This window comes from Lathyrus oleraceus, chromosome 4, assembly GCF_024323335.1.
Source record: "Lathyrus oleraceus cultivar Zhongwan6 chromosome 4, CAAS_Psat_ZW6_1.0, whole genome shotgun sequence".
In the NCBI taxonomy this organism is placed as follows: Eukaryota; Viridiplantae; Streptophyta; class Magnoliopsida; order Fabales; family Fabaceae; genus Lathyrus; species Lathyrus oleraceus.
In genome coordinates, this window is record NC_066582.1 from 406,142,355 (window position 1) to 406,164,896 (window position 22,542).

General features: G+C 37.3%; 1 protein-coding gene across 1 annotated transcript; it reads left to right on the top strand.

Moving 5' to 3' along the window:
• The first annotated feature begins 7,643 nt into the window (after window positions 1–7,643).
• On the top strand, window positions 7,644–8,227 carry LOC127075708 (histone H4). Its single transcript, XM_051017168.1, has one exon. It carries the CDS (start codon window positions 7,714–7,716, stop codon window positions 8,023–8,025), a length of 312 nt encoding a protein of 103 aa, XP_050873125.1. The 5' UTR covers window positions 7,644–7,713; the 3' UTR covers window positions 8,026–8,227.
• The last annotated feature ends 14,315 nt before the right edge of the window (window positions 8,228–22,542 follow it).

The window sequence follows — 22,542 nt, forward strand, 5'->3', positions numbered from 1 at the left end:
GGTAAATAACAATCCCAAGCACCTCCCTTTTCCAAAACACAAGCTCTCAAAAGATCCTCTAATGACTGAATCGTCCTCTCAGTCTGACCATCAGTCTGCGGATGATATGCAGAACTCAATCTCAGCTTAGTTCCCAAAGCTCTCTGCAAACCTTCCCAAAATTTCGATGTAAATCTAGGATCTCTGTCCGAAACAATACTGGACGGAATACCATGCAAACTTACAATCTTCTCAATATACAACTCGGCTAATCTCTCTAACGGATAATCCATTCTGATCGGAATGAAATGAGCCGACTTCGTCAATCTGTCAACAATCACCCAAATAGCTTCAAAATTCTTACTTGTCCTCGGCAACCCAGAAACAAAATCCATACTGATACTATCCCACTTCCACTCTGGAATAGCCAACGGTTGCATTAGCCCCGACGGCTTCTGATGCTCAATCTTTGACTTCTGACAAGTCAAACAGGAATAAACAAAACTCGCAATTTCTCTTTTCATTCCCGGCCACCAAAATAACTTCTTCAAATCATGATACATCTTCGTAGCTCCAGGATGAATACTCAAGCCACTACGATGTCCTTCCTCAAGAATACTCTTCTTAAGTTCAGTAACATCCGGAATACACACCCGATTACCAAATTTCAAAACACCATTCTCGTCAACTCTGAATTCACCACCTTGACCTTGATTCACTAGAGTCAACTTGTCAACCAAAAGCATATCGGATTTCTGACCCTCTCTAATCTCATCCAAAATACCACTTGTTAACTTCAGCATACCCAATTTAACACTATTGTGAGTACTCTCACACACCAAACTCAAGTCTCTAAACTGCTCAATCAAATCCAATTCCTTAACCATTAACATAGACATATGCAATGATTTCCGACTCAATGCATCAGCTACTACGTTTGCTTTGCCCGGATGGTAATTCAAACCAAAATCATAATCCTTCAAGAATTCTAACCATCTCCTCTGTCTCATATTCAGCTCTTTCTGATCAAACAAATACTTTAAACTCTTATGGTCACTGAAAACCTCAAATCTTGATCCATACAAATAATGCCTCCACAACTTCAGAACAAATACCACGGCTGCCAACTCTAAATCGTGCGTCGGATAGTTCTTCTCATGAACTCTCAGTTGTCTCGAAGCATAAGCTATAACCTGCTTATTCTGCATCAACACACCACCTAAACCCAACAATGAAGCATCACAATAAACCTCGAATAGTTCCGACGAACTCGGTAATATCAGGATAGGAGCAGTAGTCAACCTTTTCTTTAACTCTTGGAAACCTTCTTCACATTTCGAGTCCCAAACAAACGCTTGCCCCTTTCTAGTCAACATTGTCAACGGTAACGCCAACTTGGAAAATCCCTCAATGAATTTTCTATAATAACCTGCAAGTCCAAGAAAACTCCTTATCTCAGAAACTGACTTCGGAGCTTCCCACTTAGACACCGCTTCTATCTTAGAAGGATCAACAGCAACACCACCTCTTGAAATTACATGACCAAGAAAACTAACTTCTTCCAACCAAAATTCACACTTAGACAGTTTAGCAAATAACTTCTTTTCTCGGAGAACTTCTAAAACCACTCTCAAATGCTCAGCATGCTCTTCTTCAGATTTCGAATACACCAAAATGTCATCAATAAACACTACCACAAACTTGTCTAGGTACGGATGGAAAATCCTATTCATATACTCCATAAATACTCCAGGCGCATTAGTCACACCAAAAGGCATCACAGAATACTCATAATGTCCATACCTTGTTCTGAAAGCAGTCTTCTGAATATCCTCAGTTTTTACACGTATCTGATGATACCCAGACCTCAAATCTATCTTGCTGAACACACTCGCACCAACCAATTGATCCATCAAATCATCAATCCTCGGCAAAGGATACCGATTCTTGATCGTCACTTTATTCAGTTGCCTGTAGTCCACACACAACCTCATAGTACCTTCTTTCTTCTTAACCAATAACACTGGTGCACCCCACGGTGACACACTCGGACGAATAAATTTCTTATCCAACAAATCTTCCAACTGACTCTTCAATTCAGCTAACTCAACAGCAGACATACGATATGGAGCCATCGATATCGGTCTAGTACCAGGTACCAAATCAATCGAGAACTCAACTTCACGCTCTGGCGGCAATTCATTCACCTCTTCCGGAAACACATCAGGAAAATCACACACCACAGCTAGATCACCAATTACCAGTTTATCTTTAGCTTCCATAGTCGCTAACAGCATAAACAACTCTGCCCCATCAGCTACTTCCTCATTCACCTGCCTTGCTGATAGAAACAAACTCTTTCCTTCTTCAATCTCAGGAAAAATCACAGTCTTATCAAAACAATTGATACAGACTCGGTTAAACACCAACCAGTTCATTCCCAAGATAACATCAATCTGCACTAGTGGAAGACACACAAGGTCTATCCCAAAATCTCTACCAAAAATACTCAAAGGACAATTTAAACAAACTGACGTAGTAGTCACTGAACCCTTCGCAGGAGTATCAATCACCATACTACCACGCATCTCAGATATCTCTAACTTAAGTTTCACAGCACAATCCAAAGATATAAAAGAATGAGTAGCACCTGTGTCAATAATAGCTACAAGAGGAAAGCCATTAATATAACACGTACCTCGGATCAAACGATCATCTGCAGAAGTCTCAGAACCCGATAAAGCAAAGACCTTGCCTCCTGACTAATTCTCTTTCTTCGGCTTAGGACACTGTGGACTGATATGACCCACTTCTCCACAGTTGAAACAAGTCACAGTCTTCAACCGACACTCTGCAGCCAAATGACCACCTTTTCCACACTTGAAACACTTCATCTCAGCACTGGTACACTCATGAACACGATGTCCAGCTCGACCACATCTGTAACACTTAACAGGAGCACTAGAGTCTCCCCCACTAGGCCTCTTCATCCCACTCTGCCTCTGGAAACCTTTGCCAGTTGCATACGGTTTCCCACGATCAATCTGATTCTTACCTTTCCTATCAACCCTTTGCTGATAGCTCTCTGCTCTAGCCTTGGAATCCTGTTCGAAAATCCTGCAACAATCAACCAAATCAGAAAACACCCTGATCCGCTGATACCCAATCGCCTGCTTGATCTCGGGACGCAACCCGTTCTTAAACTTCACACATTTGGAAAATTCTCCAGTAGCCTCACTATAGGGAGTATAATACTTTGACAGTTCTGTGAACTTAGCAGCATACTCAGTAACAGACCGGTTACCCTGCTTCAATTCCAAGAATTCTATTTCTTTCTTCCCTCTGACATCCTCTGGAAAGTACTTCCTCAGAAATCTCTCTCTGAACACTGCCCAAGTAATCTCAGCATTCCCAGCAGTTTCCAACTCAGTGCGGGTAGCAACCCACCAATCATCAGCTTCCTCTGACAGCATATGCGTACCGAACCTGACCTTCTGGTTATCGGCACACTCAGTTACTCGGAAGATCCTCTCGATCTCCTTCAACCACTTCTGAGCGCCATCTGGATCGTATGCTCCCTTAAACATTGGAGGATTGTTCTTCTGGAACTCACTCAGTTGACGAGCAGCTCCCATCCCCACAACATTCGGATTTCCTCCAAGTACTCCAGCTAGCATACCCAGACCCTCAGCAATTGCAGCATCATCTCTACCTCTTCCAGCCATCTCTATTCTGAAAACCCAAACAAACTGAAACAATGAGTACTGATAGGGTTACACAACACCTATACCGTACAGGGGAAATAGAATAACTACGACTCGACTCGACCGACTATGCTCTGATACCACTAATGTAACACCCTTCTAAATACCCCAAAATTTTTAATTAAAATAATAACATATCAATCAGAGTAATTATGCCCCGAAGGGTGTCACACAATCATTTCACAACAATTATCAAAATATCCTGTCATGCTCATTTATTAAATCAAAATAAGACTCTTTTGCATAATTCGCAGCGGGTACAGAACATCGACATTCAAATCATGTACTACATTACATGTAAAGTTGAATCAACAACTAAATTAAAACATAGTCAAACATTCCCTCCCGATGTTACATCTACCAGAGCATGACTCACTAAGGACGACACTAGACTCCATAGCACTAGCTTCTACTCAACTCACTGCTCGTTACCTGAAAAATAGATGTAAGGGTGAGTTTCTCAATCAATGTAATAAGCATTATACAACATTATGTAATGTTAAGTAAATACGCATTTGTTCACCCTAACCAGACTACACACTCAGCAACGGCAGTACCAACTCAACATCATACCCAACAATAACATATATCATATGTATAATCTCAAACCATACTCAATCATCAATAACACAACACATAATAACCATATAATACTGGAATACATCCATTCATATTATATGACATACATTCATTATGCAATGAGACTCAACATATGCGGTACCGACTATTCTTGAACATACAGTTCAAGCTCACCGATCAACTCCAGATACGGCTACTAAGCTCACTAGTCCCACTCATTTGAGATCTAATGACTCACTCACTAATTCCTCACCATGGGAATTAGCTACAGCCCCAAAGGCTAGACTATGCACACTAATTATCTAGTATGCAAACATCAACAACAATTCCATAACAATTCACTCACTAATTCCTCACCATGGGAATTAGCTACAGCCCCAAAGGCTATGCCATGCATGCTAATCATCTAGCAAATGCAACATCAACAACAATCCACAATGGATCTGTGCTCACACTCTAAGCCATACAACAGTCCATTCACAATTACATGCATATATATATACATTCACAACAACATGCATATCATCATACATCATTAATATTTTATCACATAAGCATATCAGATCATGCCAAACAACAACCACAGTATTAGTACACTCTACTAATACCTATACTACTCAAAGCCACGGGAAATGATCCCTAATATGTAATACATCAGCTGAATTGCAACACTCAGCCTAAACAGCCAAAAACTGCACAACAACAGCACAGAAAATTCACAATTCTGCCCATACGCGTATTGCCTATGCCCATACGCGTATTGCCCACGCCTGGCCAAATCCATACGCGTATTGGCCATTCCCATACGCGTATGCTACGCGTATCACTTCCCCGTACGCGTACCACCAGAGACCATTTCACGTTCAAAATTTCATCTTCCTCATCCATACGCGTATTGCCCAGCACCATACGCGTACCAGCCATCTCATACGCGTATTGCCTAGTGCCATACGCGTATGACCAGAAACCAGAACTCTCAGATCTGCAATGGCTTTCTCTGCTACGAGATCTATCCAATCCAACCTTCCACAGTCCAAATTACACAAAATAATCGTCCATATCATCTACACGAATCATATCCTATTCGTCTTCACCAATTCTAACATTATCCCTTCTAATTCCTACGAATTCCTTTCAATTATCATCCAATTTCATTCATCCAATATTTCACAATTTCATCATGCATCAATCTAATCAGAGGTAAAACAATGGTTATCACTACCCAGTACATATTATCATATAATACCCTTTAACCGATGATAAACCCCCCTTACCTGAGTTAATCCGGCACTTCCGTTAGCTTCAAGCTTTTCCTCTTCTCTTGCTCTGCCTCTTTGCCTTTTTCCACTTTCAGCCGCTTCTCTGTTCCTTTTTCACGTGAAAACCCTTTTTACCAAAAATGGGACTTTTTATTATTCCAACTTATTTTATTCCAAATAAATAATTATCCCAATAATTATTATTCCAAAATAATAATAATAATAATTCAATTATCTAATTAAATTAATAAACATATTATTAACTTAATTTAAATAATTATTATATTATTATCGGGGTGTTACACTTGCTGCCACAGTCCAACCACCCCTCCTTGATAAGAAACTTATGGACATGTTTATGGGGACTTTGTATGTCCGATATCTCGAGAAGATGGTTGGAAGTGTCTTTTCAGCCTTCTCTAACATTGACACTGTTGGGCGAAAGAATCGAAAGCAACATAAAGAATGACAAGTTGCCAAGTACTGTTGGTGCCTCAATTGGGGAAAAGAAACATTACTCTAACTTTAATATAAATAAAGAGGGTGAAACAAACGCTATAACAGGGTCTTCAAGGAGTAATAGAGCTTATCATCCTCTCTTATTGCCATATCATCAGGTTGTGGCCATTAATTGCTTGGTATCAACAACCAAAGTATCAAGCCCCTCAACAACCATACTAGTAAAAGGCTCCACATCAACTTCAATATAATCAACAGAAAATAAGAAGGTCGGAACGACATTTCGACCCATCACTGATGTCGTACAACCAAATTCTTCCTTACTTACTCAAGGGTGGATTAGTGACACTAAATGAGCTAAGGCCAATGAATTCTCTGTTCCCACCAGGTTATGATGCCAACATCGGATGTGAATATCATATGGGTGCCTAGGGCACACAGTGGATAGTGTTAAGCACCGAAGCACAAATTACAAGATTTAATTGATTGCAAGGCATTCACATTTACACCTATTGCCCCAAATGTCAGAACTAATCCCATGCCGAAGCATGCAGGACCATCCGTCAATGCGGTTGAAGAGTATGATAATCAACAACTGATTGAAAATGCATAAGAGATCCAAACACCTCTATTGGTTATAGGAAAACAACTGATAAAAATGGTTTGATCCTAGCAAACCATGTTAATAACGACGATTGCACCTCAGACGTATGAACCTATGAAAGCTTGAAAAATTATATATAACAGTTAACTGACCAGGGTACCATTCAAATTGGACGCCCAATCAAAGAAGAGGAAGAGATGGTTGTGCTGGAAATCCATCCAACTGTTGAAATACATATACCAATCACTCCATTGATAATCACAAAGAAACAAATGGTCACAATTTGCTTAACTCATTATTGATGATGTACATTTTTGATGTGGCGATGCAGGCTATTCCCATATGACTACACATTGTGGATCTGCAAAATTAACACTTTATCGATTAAATAAATAAAGATAAATATTATAAATTATGAATGAGACTATACCTTTAATTGTACGTATCATAATTTATATACCATAATAATTATATATATTGTTTCTCGATCCTTGATACTCCTTTTCACTCGTTAATAATATAGTCTCTTTTTTTCTTCCTAAAGTTGAAGTTTGAGTTTTAGTAATCTTCATTTTAGAAATTTAGTTGTTCTTTATTATCTTTATATATAATAATGATCATCAATTTATTATAGAATATTATTAAAAGAATAATATGAGCAAAATTTACCGCAATAAAAAACCTTATAAAAATATTTATAACTCATTACTAGTATAATTTATTTGAGAATATCATAGAGATTTAGACATTAATTTGACATTTTATATGAAGAAATCAATATCAAATTTCAATCAAACCATGTGCTGATCCGCAAAAGCGCTGAAAAGCCAAATCTAACCGTTAATATTCTTCTATCTACGGTCCTTAAGCTATTAACTAGCTATACACGGATCACCAATATAAGCCGTCGATTACCTCATATTTTAACGGTAGATATCAAATTCAATTCTTACCAGCCTCTTCTTCCTCCTGCTGCAACAGATGAATAAATAGTGCGACCACATTCACTTTTCTCATCACGAATTCAAATTCTAACCCTAAATTCCCAATCACAAAATTTCAATCGAAAATGTCAGGTCGTGGTAAGGGTGGTAAGGGACTAGGAAAGGGAGGTGCAAAGAGGCACAGGAAGGTGTTGCGAGACAACATCCAAGGTATCACCAAGCCAGCGATCCGTAGATTGGCGAGAAGAGGAGGTGTGAAGAGAATCAGCGGTTTGATCTATGAAGAAACAAGAGGTGTCTTGAAGATCTTTTTGGAGAATGTGATTCGTGATGCTGTTACATATACCGAACACGCTAGGAGGAAGACGGTTACAGCTATGGATGTTGTTTACGCTCTCAAGAGACAGGGAAGAACCTTGTACGGATTTGGAGGTTGAAGAATGTACAAGAAGAAGAAGTTCTCTTATGCTTTTTCTTATTGACTATGTGTAATTTGAATATGTGAATTTTCTTTAGAGGTTTATGATGGTCATTAGGATTATCATGTGCTTTTATAATGCTGAATGAGATTGATGTATATTCAGTTTACCCCTAAATTTAAAGATGAAATCAAAATGAAGGAGTTATTTTTATGGCTAATACTTGGTTATGATTCTTCATTTGATTTTTATACTTATATATTCTGCTCGTTTCTTGGAGCTAAGGTTAGGTGATTTTCCTAGCTGAGATCGATGCGAGATTTTGGGTAAATCTTGCCTTACAATGTAGTTTATGGGCTAAGTGCTATAATATTTTGTTAATTTTGGTATGATTATTGTCTGACTGTTTCTAAAAGAAATCTGCTTTTTAGTTGTAGACTTTTTGTGCGTAATGCAATAATCCTACGAAAGTCTGACTGACAATCCTTGTTCCTGTCTCTGACTAACAACCATAAACAGGACATAGCTTTGAATGTGTATATAATTATAAAAAAGTAGTAATCTCGTTCGAGTCTATGTCTCTGCTACTCAATTCGGTCATAGAAAGTTTCTATGTCCTCATACGAGATGGAGAAGCTAATTGTCTAATTTATGGTATATCCCAATTTTTATTTACATACATGACTCTCATATTGCAATTATTAGAGGTATAACTCCTAAATAATCTTATACCTCTAATATGCTTATTAATCTATTTTATATAGCAAGTAGAATACCAATTAGCTTAGAAAAAAAAGTAATAGAAAGAAAAATCACCAAATCTATTGTGTTCTCGATTTTTTTAAAAATGATTGATGATTATCCATCAAAGAACATCTTTGTGTGTTTTAAGATTTTAGAAATGACAATCAGGCGGATTTGGATAAAGAATGGTAGTATATGTGGATATTAAAATTTGTATCCGTACCTATATCATACGAGTATCTAAATATCAATATTTATATCCGTTAACTCACTTTTCTAATAAAAGTTACTAATCAATTATAATTTAATTAACATTTTTAAAAAAAATCAAAAATGTAATTGTTGAGTTAAAAAATCAACAAACATTTATATTGAAATGCGTACAAATTTAATAGTCGTATATTTAATTAAATTCATAGGCCAAAGAATGACTGAAAAGAGAAAACCCGTGCATATAACGAATTCGCTAATATTCTACAAAGGAGGATGTATCGACCAAATCTGTTTCCATTGTAGATGATGAGTCCCTTGGAAAGAACATCTATAGCGGAAGACTAAACCAGTTGTCGATTGAGTCAAAATATCAAAACACACAATAACCTAATAATAAAGTTGAGATATTCCAGAATCCAAAAGAGAATTTAATTGTGATCGAGTCAAAATATCAAAAGACACAATAACCTAATAACGAAGTTGAGATATTCCAAAATCCAGGTCGGCCCAATCAATTCAGAGGTCCTGTTCTAATTTTAAAAATGGGCATATATATATATATATATATATATATATATATATATAAAAAAAATTTTAATGATTAAAAATGACAAACAAAAGATAAAATTATATATTAACCAAATGAAGTACCAAAAAGTTCAAAGGTATTGTTTAAACTATTAACACCATTTCTTACAACTTAAATTATCTAACTACATAAAAAGAGCCTTCCTATAAACACTTTTTGAAGCAAAATCGTCAACTAAGTCTTCATATTTTATTGTCTCCAAAATATCATTTTCAATAGCTATTAATGCCAATCCATTAAGCCTTTCTTGTGACATGGTAGACCGCAAATAAGTCTTTAACAACTTCAATTTTGAAAAACTTATTTCTGCAGAAGTAACTGTCACAAGAATAGTCAATAAGATTCTATATGCAATAACTGTATTAGGAAAACAATCCAAGCCTTTTAAAAATAATAATATATCAGTAGGTCTTATGGTTTCTTCAGGCAACATTTCTCTTAGTAACTTCAACTCTGCAAAAAATTCATTCCCATCAATATCAGATTGCTCATTATGTTTCAATGCCTGCTCAAAGTTAGTACAACAGGACTTCAAAGTTGCATCATCTAATGATTGTAACTTGTGAGAAGTAAACAAGAAACCAAAAATACTTTCATACTCTTGGTATTGCTCAAACCTCTTATTAAGAGAAACAACAGCTTGATCAATAAGGTAAAGAAAATAATTAACCCTGGATGATTCTTCTTCTGATAGCTCGACTGATGGGATATTCAAATTCTCATCAAATTGTCTTTTTCTTTTAATTATACGCCTTTGAGGAAATATTGGGGCAATATTCAATTCCACCGCAATTTCCTTAACGTTAATCAATACCTTATAAAACTTGTTTCTCTATATCCCTCAAAATACGAAATCAACCCCTTAATTTTTCTGCATAGCAACATCAATAAGCATATCCTTTTCCTGTAAAAGTTTGCTAACAGAATTAATTGCAGATAATATTTCAAACTAAATAATTATAGCCATAAAAAATTCAAAATCACCAAGCTCATTTGTTGCTAAGGATTTAACTTCATTTTGTATTTTAGGATCAAGATCATTTTCTGACACTTCAAGCAAAGCTTCTGTAAATTCTAACATTTGAGTTCTTATAGCTTTGACACTTTCTACACGACTCTCCCAACGAGTGGATGACAATGATTTTGGAGTCAACCCTTTTATATTATCTTTCAAAATTTGCTATCTCTTAGTAGAATTGGCAAAAATTGTATAAATGCGTTGAAAAACTCCAAAAAAAAATCCTAGCTTTAATACAAGAGTTAGTCATATCACACAATGCCAAATTAAGACTATGACAACCACAAGGAGTATAAAAGGCTTTCGGATTTATGTCTAAAAATCTCTTTTGCACACCTTGGTGTTTTCCTTTCATATTTGACCCATTATCATAACCTTGCCCTCTCACGTCAAATAGGTCGAGACCAAGTTCTTTCAATTCATTTTGTAAAACATAAAAAAGCCCCTGACCACTTGTATCATTCACATTCAAAAATCCTAAAAATGATTCTTCAATACTAACAAAAGCTGAAGAAATATCCACATATCTTATTATCAAAGACATCTGCTCTTTGTGACTAACATCAGGAGTACAATCAAGTATCACTGAAAAATACTTTGTCTGTTTGATTTTTCTAATGATTTCAATTTTAATCGCAGAACCAAGCAATGAAATCAACTCATTCTGTATATTATGCCCAAGATAATGAATATGAACTTTTTGAGTTGTAACACGTCTAATAACATGTTCTTGGATGATTGGGTCAAATTCAGCTAACGTTTCAATCAAACCCAAAAAGTTTCCATTGCTATCTTCGTACAATTTCTCCTTAGAACCACGAAAGGCTAAATTATGTTTAGCAAGAAATTTCACTATTGAAATAACTATTTTTAAAACATTTTTTCAGTGATCCTTTTCTTTCTCAATTAATCTTTGAGTTTTTTTATCAATAGTTTGAAATTTTTGCAGTCTTTTGTGATACCCTTACCAAGTAGTCATATTTTTAACATGTTCCATGCCTAACTCGTGCTCTTTAATTCTTTCACCAACATGTACCCAATCATTATAACCCTCATTTGCTAATTGTCCCCTAACAATCCCATTTTTAAAAACTTTACAACAAAAACAAAATACTCTATCAAGCTCTTTCGAATAAACAAGTCAATCTCTATCACACACCTCTCCATTTGCTAAAGCTCTAGTATACAAATTAGCCATAAAACGTCTATTCAAACTATCTCTAAGACCCTTCACAATAGAATTATCTCTTTTAGGACCTTTCACAACTAATAAATCAAGCAGTTTAGGTTGAAGACAATCCCAATTTCTTGGATCAAATATATCATAATCAACATTATCATCATCATCATCATTATCGGCATCATCATCATTATTAACTTCATCAACAATTAGCACACTATCAAGAATATCATTTTCAATGAGCACACTATTAAGATTATCATTTTCAATGGGCACACTATCAAGATTATCATTTTCAATGGGCACACTATCAAGATTATCATTTTCAATAGGCACACTATCAAGATTATCATTTTCAATAGGCAAACTATCAATATTATCAACATAACGACTTTCATTTGAAACTTGTGGTTCTTTGATTAAAAATTTATCAAGAGCTCCTACTTGAGATTGAATTAACTCTTCAATTTTTTTTCTTTTTCTTACGTTTATCATTTTCACATTCAAATTTTCTATTCTTAGGAGGCATCTTAGGAGGCATAATAAGAAAAACCTGAAATTTGTCACAATGTCTTTTGTGTCCGTCGATGATCTACTAATTATCCTGTTGTGAAATTGTGTTCTTACATCAATAACAAAAAAAAATCAATTATATTAAATAAAAGAAATTATAAATTAATCATCAAAAAATATTAATAATTAAATCATGGAAAAAAGACTTTAATTAATATTCAATTATATTTTATTATGTTGTGTTCTTCTCTAATATAGTACCATAAAAAAATTAATAATTATAAATTAATAGTAAGAAAATAAATTATATTTAATTAAATAAATTATAAATTAATCATAAAAAATATCAATACAAATACATACTAATTTTGCTTTGAAAGATTCTAAATTGCAATTTGGTCTTATGAGAAAAAGTAGGTATAAAAATCGTCACCAACACCAACAGTATTCTTGTTTTGAATTTTGATACTAGTGAGTAGTATATATAGTATACTAGTATCCCATTTCACTCTAAAATTTTATTTATTTATATATTATAATTTTATAAAGAACACAAGTTACCCCTCATTTCCATCCTAAAATCTAAAATCTAAAATCAATATTGGTACAGGAAATAAAATAGGATTTCACCCTAAAAGTTAAAATAAATCTAAAATTTACTATTTTTTCTACCTTCAAAATCAAATAATCACAATAAAAATTAATGGAAAGTAACTAATTGAATAAACTAACCTGATAAAAGAGAGGATTGAAAAGGAAAAATAAGATTTTTATTTTTCTGGTTTCAAACAGCTCTAATAGAGAAAGAGAGAAGAGAATAACGTTTGAGAGGAGAGAGAAGTGAAAACGTGTGAGAAAGGAGAAAAAAACGTTTGGTTTCCAAATATCCTATTTTTTGGCATTTAATATTTTATTTATTATATGTGATACAAAAATATTTTTATTTATTAATTTTTTTATATTCACTAATAATAGTTAATTTGAGACCCCATAAAAAGTGAGCCCATGTGTTACTGCACAGCTTGCACAGGAAAAGAACCGGCCCTGCCAGAAACCAAAAGAGAATTTAGGGCAACAATACGGGATGTCAAGAAATAGTTTAGGTGATCCACCTCGATGGCTGGGAAGAGAAAAATCTCGAAATAAATTCTAAGACTGCGGTATTAGACAAACACTGAGCACAAAGTCCTCCACAAGTCAAAAACCCCAACTTCGTGGAGAAATATGCAATTTGTAACACCCTGAATTCAGTTAAATTATTTAATTGAATTTAATTTTATTCTATTTGATTATTTAAATTAATTTATATATTTTTATTTGGATAATGGATAAATTTATGTGTGTTGGTGGGTAATGGAGAGTTAAGAGAATGGTAGAAATGAATTGAATTTATTTTAATTAATTTAATTTAAGAGGAATGATTAAATATAAAAATAAGATAATTGTAGACAAATAAGTGAAATAGTACCATTTGGTGGAAAATTGAATTATTAGAATCACATTGCATACAAGTTGGCATTTGTGAATTAATGATTGTTGTATGAATACATTGTTGCTGAATTTTGTTGTTGTTGTTGTTGTATAGGCTACCCTTCATGATCTTTTACACTACTGACATATTTGAGTGTATTCTTACCTCATTGTTGTTTTGTTTGTGTGTTGATGTACGATATGTACATATACTCAAGAACATGAGTAATATATGTTGTGAGTTGGAACATGGCCTTGTAGCTCATCTTCATTTACTTTATCATTTATCGCTTTTAGTCGATTAAATGCTCTGATCTGTAACATCGGGAACGAGACATTTTTACTATGTTTGAGTTAATGCTGGATTATGTGGTTTAAAGTCTAATACTTCATTTGCAAGATTTAATTTTGAAGTTGTTGTGATATGATTTTTTGTTGCATGTTGTTAAATGTTGTTGAACGTGTTTGGATGATTGTCATAGTGACACCTTAAATTATGGATTAAATATTTTTATATAAATTTTGGGGTTTAGGGTGTTACACAATCCCAAAAGAAGTAAAAACTATTATTCGGGCAACCCCAAAACCATGCTCTTAAAGTTCACAGTCACAACCCCTATCAAAGGCAAAGACAATTGACAAGGGAGCACGTACAGATCCTAACAATATGCAATAAGATCTATAGTGAGATATAGTTTTTCGTACTTGCAAGATTAACCCACTATCATCCTGAAAGAGATCAATAAGACATGCAATACAAGAAACACAATTTTGTTTCTCAAGAATGAATAAAGCGATCCAAATGATATATTTCACATTGGTACTAGAAATGATAACTGTCTAAAGCAATTTTTTTACTTACACACTTGTCATCTAAGCATAACATTTATTTTATACTTTGATATGGACATTGTTAAACAATTTTGGAATAACATAATTGTAACTAGTTTACAATGGTTATTCCCACATTGTCGCATCCTGCGAAAAATCAACCGGCGAGCTCAAACAAAAATACAACACAGAGCCGCCACTAAACGTTATTTATCCCAAGATAGGGAAAGGAAACGCTCAGAGAAACCTGGAAAGACATGGTCTCGCGACCAGAGAGAAAAGGTTCGGGAGTCGGTTACGCGAGGGGAAGGTATTAGCACCCCTCACGTCCTAGGTACTCCTAGGGATCCACGTTCTAAAATAAAGGAAAGGTTGCTAAACATCACACACACACACGGGGAACGCAGGTGGGGTTAGGAGAAACGGGCTCGATAAGGTATCGCACCTTATGCCTACATATCTTGTCTGGAACAAGAATCAGAGCCACTGTAGTTCGGCTTACGCACGCCAAACAACACAAAACATACAAACAAGCAAGGGTGGCAAACATGGAGCCCGACAACCACTGGATGGAATTACGTCGGCATCCGAACCAAAACACACTCAAACGGCAAACGTGGAGCCCGACAGCCAATTACTGGACTTACGTCGGCATCCGAACCAAAACACACAGTCAGATAACAAGCAAACACACGCAAAAAAGAAAAAGGTTGCCCGGAGAGGTCTCGCACGACCCCCTGCCTACATACCTCGTCTGGAACGAGGATCAGGGCGATGTAGTTCCCCTGAAAGGGACTGAATTGCTAACCAGAAACCGGGGAAAGACACACTACTAGGGAGCTGGACTCGAGCCTAGTGTTGTCATGCATCGTTTACCCTAAGTTCAGTTTTCTATCCTACTTGCATAAGCAAACTATCCTAACCAGGAAAGAAGCTAGCACACAAGCATACAATCATATATCAAATGAGAACAATCATGTCAATCAGATATCCACATAGCACGCACTATAGCCAAACAAGGGGCTCACACAATAGGTTTGACTGCCTCAGCAAGTCGTCTGTACGGGCTGTGTTTGCTCTTAACCTTGCCATTACGAGGCTAAGGTGAAGCAGATGATAGGTGAAGTGAGGATCAGACCTCACAGCTCTTATCCCTAACCAGGGAGAGCTTCTGACAAATGAACATGGGTCCAGAATGGGGGAACCCTTCTATACTCAGAGACTCAGACACAACGTTCACTGCACGGATCTTGGGCTTGTAATCTCAATGCTACAACCATGTAATGGGAGCAAGGAGAAGACTCAACTGAATAGTGGGGGATAGATTGCTTATCCCTAACTTCCACCAATTGCCTTATTTAAAGGACTTTCACCTGCTTGGCCCAAAAAATAAACAACCACAATCATTGCCTCTTAAGGAGGACTTCAGACATTTATTTGCCCGGCCCGGTAACAGCCGGGTCTCCAGACTACATGAAGTTAGGAAGTTATACCTCAATGCAAGTTGCTTAAGCAAAGCAAAGCAAAAGTTCACAAGGAACTGAGCAACTAAAAGTACCTGGAAACGGTCAAACACAGTTAGTATTCAGACAGACAAAACTAAACAGCAAAAGTTCAATCAGTCAGACTATATAAAGCAATGCACAACAAGGCAAGCTCAAAGCTTAAGCCCAAGCTTCACCACCTACAAAACAATGTTATGTTAGTGTACAAACATCAAACAACATCAATTGCATTTAACTTGATTCATTCTCCATGTGCATTATGCTTTTGATCCTGAAAAATCAAGCAAATATTAGCAACTAGACCACTAGGCTAAGCCTAGGGTCCAAAGGCAAGAAAAATTCCTAAACAGCAAGGTATTCACCAACCAAAGTCAAATTAATGTCAAACAAGAGCCAACACAATTAGTCTCATGTCCATATCATTCATCATGCTCATGCTATGCACAAAACAATTCAACTTATGTCAAATGGAACACAAAACATCCAAACAGAACTATTGCATTCAAATCCACACCAAAACACTTCCAAAAATTCTCAAATAAATTACACCTAAACAGGACCTAACCTAGGTCTAGCACACCAAATTTGAGCTTAATTGGGCAAAGGTAACCATGTCAATGAAAATCAACAAAAACAGACACAATTATAGGCTCCAAATCACAACATCAACACATACATCCACTTCAAAAATTCATAACTCAATGAAAACAAAAAAGAAATGGATGAGACCAAAACAGGGATGTCACATCATGTGTCTATTACAAGCATGCCAAATTTCATGATTATACAATACCATATGAGCATTTCACATCAAAATTACAAACATGTACCACATGGACTTGCATATTTGACCAACAGAGATGAAAAATCACAATCAATTTGAAAATGCAATGTAAAATTCCACAAAAATTCACATAGCATCCTAACATGTTAATCAACCATCATGCAAAATTTCATTTCATTCTAACAAGTATAAACCACTCAATTAAATCCAGCAAATTGACATCAAGAGGTGTGACACAAATTGTCACACCTAAGTTCTAAAATTCATAACTCCATGGCCAGGTATCAAAAACTCATGAAATTTACATGGAAATAAACAGCATCCAGTCAACAATCATCACAAAAATTTCCAAGCATTTATCTTACATTATGTGCATTTCACAATTAAAATGGTGCAAGGTATCAAAAATGGACACATATGAAAGAAGCCTAGGTCAAATGACATTTCTACCAAACACAACTTTGACCAATAGGTCAAAAAAATCCTACACTCATCAACAAAGTCAACACAACAATTTCCATATTTTTCTGATTTTTCTACAATTTTCTATGAATTATTTAACATGTTAATGAATTTTTTAGAATTATTTGGAATTAATTGAATTAACACAATGGCATTTTTGTAATTAAAGAGGCGGGGGCGGTAAACTCCGAATTCAAATTTTCAAACGAAAAAGTGGATTAAACTCAGTTTTGCGCAAAGCTTCGTCTTCTTCAACCCAGGCCCCTCAAGAACACCTTAATCTCAAACCATCACCAAAACGAACAAATAGATATCCGTCAGAACCGTACGGACACGTAGATCACAAATATGAACTCCAATCAACCTAACAGTCACTAAATCTCAAGAATCGAACGCGTTAGGGTTTTAGATCTAAACTTCAGGTCACGATTTCTTAGCCTACAGTTGTCCAATTGCAAATCCAAAAGCATCATCGTATTCTACGAGCAAAGGACTACATCACGCACACAACAATTCAACAAAAGCTTGAGATCGAATTCCGATGATACCTGCTATGGCAGTAGTGAAACAGGATGAATTGGCACGTGAAAGCTCCAAACAGATGTAGAATGACCTTCCAGAAGTTGAACGCAATGCTCCAATTCAACCGAAGCTGCTCCTAATGCGCAAAAATCAAATTCACCATTGGAGGAGCTTGAAGGTGCAGTTGAGAAGGGCGCGGTTTTGGTTGCTAAAAGGTACAAACAGATCGAGCATAGGCTAGTACAAGATCACTGCAAAAAGAATCTTCCAAAATGATCAAAGATTGATGGAGTTTTTTGGATTTTGGTTTTTTGAGTTCTTGAATGAATTGAGAGAATGTTGATGATTTTGATCTGAATTTTGGTGAAATGAAATTCTGTTATGATTATTAGATGATTAGGCTTATATATGTGACCTTAATCCATGATTAATCAAGCCATTAACAAAAATGCAATTGTTAAGTGAAATGGTTAACTTTCAAAGTGAGGGCAAAATGGGAATTTCCATAGGACAGCTCATGCCACCTCAATGACAGCTCATACACCTTCCAAATGTCATGTGTGAGCTGTTGCAATTTGTCTCACCCTCATTGGTTGTGTAATGCTCAATTTCACCTTGTATTTGCATTTGTCAAATTTTTCAACTTCCATTTTTCAAGCCAATTCTCAAATTATGAAGCCTAGCCATGAAGTGATGATTCCAACAAGTTTAAAATAACATTTGGAAAGTGTTGGAAAAAGTCCCATTCAAAAATTCCAATTATTTTGAGAGTTGGACCATTTTGCCCCTAGTCCAATTTAACTGTCCAGTTGAAAATTGACTTTTTGCCTTGTCCATTTTTGGGAAAATCCAATTGTGCACCATGAAAGTACATGTCAAATGGAGTTTGTGCATATAAAGAACTTGCAATTTGGACAAACCATGTGGAAATTATGGCCTCCTGATTACGGGTCATTTTGGAATTTCACTGAGCCCTAATTTTCCAACCATACATGGGATTTTCAAGTTCTTGGACTTTTTGGAAAGGTGAGAACAAGATCTACAACTTTCATGTTGAACAAATTTTCATTTGGAGCTTCCTTGGACACGTGGTCTTGAGGTCAAAAACTTTCCATTTTTGGAAACCTCAATTACAGGCCACTTTCTATTTTTGGCAGTTTTTGTCCTGACTTGATTTTCTTCATTCTTAAGCTTTGAGATGTCAAATAATACTTGTTCTAACATGAATGAAGTGTATCCAACTCATTTCCACCTCCACATCCATCAGATCATGTACAGTTGACCACAGTTGACTTTTCCAACTGACAGATGAATCTGGCAATGCATAGATCAAATTAAGCCCCAATCTCCAACTGAAATGGCTCAAGGGTGAAACCCTAGCCTCAATAAGCACCATATAATCACAAAATGAACCCCATATCCATCAGAAACCTCATCTCCTGATCCAGCCCTGACTGGCCCAATACAACTGATTAGGGTTGACCAGTGGTCAAAACCCTAATTTCCAAGAATCTGCTTCAACACTCCTGATGAAATCAAACCATGATGATGATGATGTATCATTGCAATCAAGATGAAAACCAACATCCATTGAGAACCATGAAACCCTAATTTGCAGCCCAATCCTCAGATGGCTAATGATCAGTCAATAAACCCTAGGCTTGCACTTTGACTTCTTCATCTTCTGATCAAGACTTGGGAAGATAGCTTGCACAATGTAACCACATGATATGCAATATGCAATGCCTAATGACCTAAAATGATATGCAATATGTTAATGCTAGTCCCAAGAGAGGAGAGGGCAAATTTTGAGGTGTTACAGCTGCCCCTATTCCATCCACTGTGAACCTGTCGATACGAATAGCCTCGGCGTTCGGATGATCAGGATGAAGAGTGATTGAATACCAAGAACAGACGAACAATTTGCACTCTGATGGGATAATAATTAACAACGCCTGTCAGCATCGGCGAAGAAACAAACTCGAAAAAAAACGTCGACCTGGATACCAAAATAAATGGTAACGTAGGGATAACTATGGCCTGAACACCACTCATCCGCTCGGGATTATTATTCCTTTCTTTTTTTATGCTTTTCTTGAACCCCAAAATTTTCTCTATTTTTCATTTTCTTGGCCTGAACACCACTTCGGTCTGGATACCACTTCGGTCTGGATACCGGGAAACTGGCCGGATTGCCGCAAGCTGCATCGATCTAATCATCATGAGCTTCTTCGATCTGGAAATCGGAACTGGCCGGAGTGCCACAAGTTCTTCGTCCTGACTGTTGAGAACCTCTTCGATCTGGAAATCGGAAACTTCTTCGATCTGGAAATCGGAAATTGGCCGGAGTGCCACAAGTTCTTCGTCCTGACTGTTGAGAACCTCTTCGATCTGGAAATCGGAAACTGGCCAGAATGCCACAAGTTCTTCGTCCTGATTGTGGAGAACCTCTTCGATCTGGAAATCGGAAACTTCTTCGATCTGGAAATCGGAAACTGGTCGGAGTGCCACAAGTTCTTCGTCCTGATGGTTGAGAACCTCTTCGATCTGGAAATCGGAAACTTCTTCGATCTGGAAATCGGAAACTGGCCGGAATGCCACAAGTTCTTCGTCCTGACTGTTGAGAACCTCTTCGATCTAGAAATCGGAAACTGGCCGGAATGCCACAAGTTCTTCGTCCTGATTGTGGAGAACCTCTTCGATCTGGAAATCGGAAACTTCTTCGATCTGGAAATCGGAAACTGGCCGGAGTGCCACAAGTTCTTCGTCCTGATGGTTGAGAACCTCTTCGATCTGGAAATCGGAAACTTCTTCGATCTGGAAATCGGAAACTGGCCGGAATGCCACAAGTTCTTCGTCCTGACTGTTGAGAACCTCTTCGATCTGGAAATCGGAAATTGGCCGGAATGCCACAACGACCCATGCTGAGAATAACAAGCCCTGAGCCGACTGCTCTCTATTCAACCCTGGCAGACAAACACTTCGCGTTTAGCTGGGGATTATCTTCTTTCTTGTTTTTCTTTTTGGACCCCGAAACTTTCTCTGCGCAAATGATCCTCCAATCACCGCATTTGAACCCCGGAATCGCGCTGATCGCTTAACGTCTTCTAATATTATTTCCATCTCTGTCCGACGGAAACATTTCCTCCAATATCGCACTACTGGGGAACATTGCTGACCTGACGTCGTGATGCTAAACTCCACAGAGTAACATCTTCGCTTTCTGGCACAACCACCTCTCAAATGATAACCACAACTTGAGACTAACTCTATGCTTGCAATATGATGCATGATTGATTTTTTCTGCGTAATGCTCCACAATTATGGAAATGCTACACTATTATTTATTTTTTCTATGCAATATGCCATGTTATTTTTTTCATGATGAATGCATAAAAAAAAGTATCCCCCTCAAGGGACTCTTCTGGGGAATACGAGACACTCCGCTGAGGAACTCGTCACCGCTCCGATTTCCACCCTGCTGGGGAATAACGCTGCTGCTGGGAAAAGGTAACCCTTGCTGGGGAAGAACCTCCTTTGCACCCAATCCACTCGAGAAACCGCTGGGGATAATTACCACCAACGCTCTGCGGGGATACAACAGTCTTGACTTGCTAGGGATATCAATCCTGACTCCGCTTCGGGAAAACCCTCACAGATACCTGCTGACTTTACTGGGGAAATGCTCACAGATACTCCGCTGGGGAAATAGCAATCTCCAGACTCATCTGGGGATGCATCACTCTATCACCTGCCGGGGAAACGAATGTTACTCCGCTGGGGACAACCCATGCAATCCACACCTAGGATACTCAGCCGGGGATGCAGATATCCGTCTGCTACGGAAACTTACTCAATCCACTGGTAGGATGAACACTGCTGGAGATATATTTCATTGAAACCCGCTCCACTCGGGGAACTGCTGGAGATATATTTCTTTGAAACCCGCTCCACTCGGGGAATAGCAACCTTCAGGCCTGGCTGCTGAGGAAACATCGTTTTAAACCTGCCGGGAATAACCATCCTGACTCGGCTGGGGGAAGTCCCAGACCTCGGATCTGCTGGTGATTTGGTCCTCTAATTCTGCTTGGGGACCTAGCTGGGACATGAGAAAAGTAGGTACAGAACACCCGTCGACTCATCGAACCACGGTATCTACCTCCAATATTCATATCAGCTTTCCGCTTTTGAGAATTCTCAGACTCGTCTGGACCTTTTCTGCTCCATCATCTTGTATTCCCAATCGCTCTACGCTCGACGAGACGTACTCCTGGGATTATACAGAAATTCGATTTTCCGACTTTGAAGAGTCTTCTTGGTTAATTTCAAAGGTCGTCGGACATCTCTCGTCGTCTCTCCGTCCTCTCTTTTACCCATTCATCTGTCCCTAACCGAACTCTGCGGGGAATTACATACTTTCAAGCCTTTCGACTTTGAAGAGTCTTCTTGATTACCATCAAGGATCGTCGTACGCCGCAACGTCTTCGTCATTCTTTCATTCATTAGTTCCTGAGCGAACTCTCTGGGGATCTGCTACAAAGCTTCCACATCACAACCTGCAAGTGAGTGAAAATATCCAACAGTTCCTGCAAAACAGATCGTCAGATAAAACCGTGCCCCAGGCGTGTCAAGATTTCAACACTTGGGTCACTCAATCTTCCGAATAAGATTTCCAGCTTCCAATCTTATAAACATGCATTGGAA

Coding starts and splice junctions, on each gene's coding strand:
- LOC127075708 (XM_051017168.1), top strand. CDS start 7,714: ATGTCAGGTCGTGGTAAGGGTGGTAAGGGACTAGGAAAGGGAGGTGCA.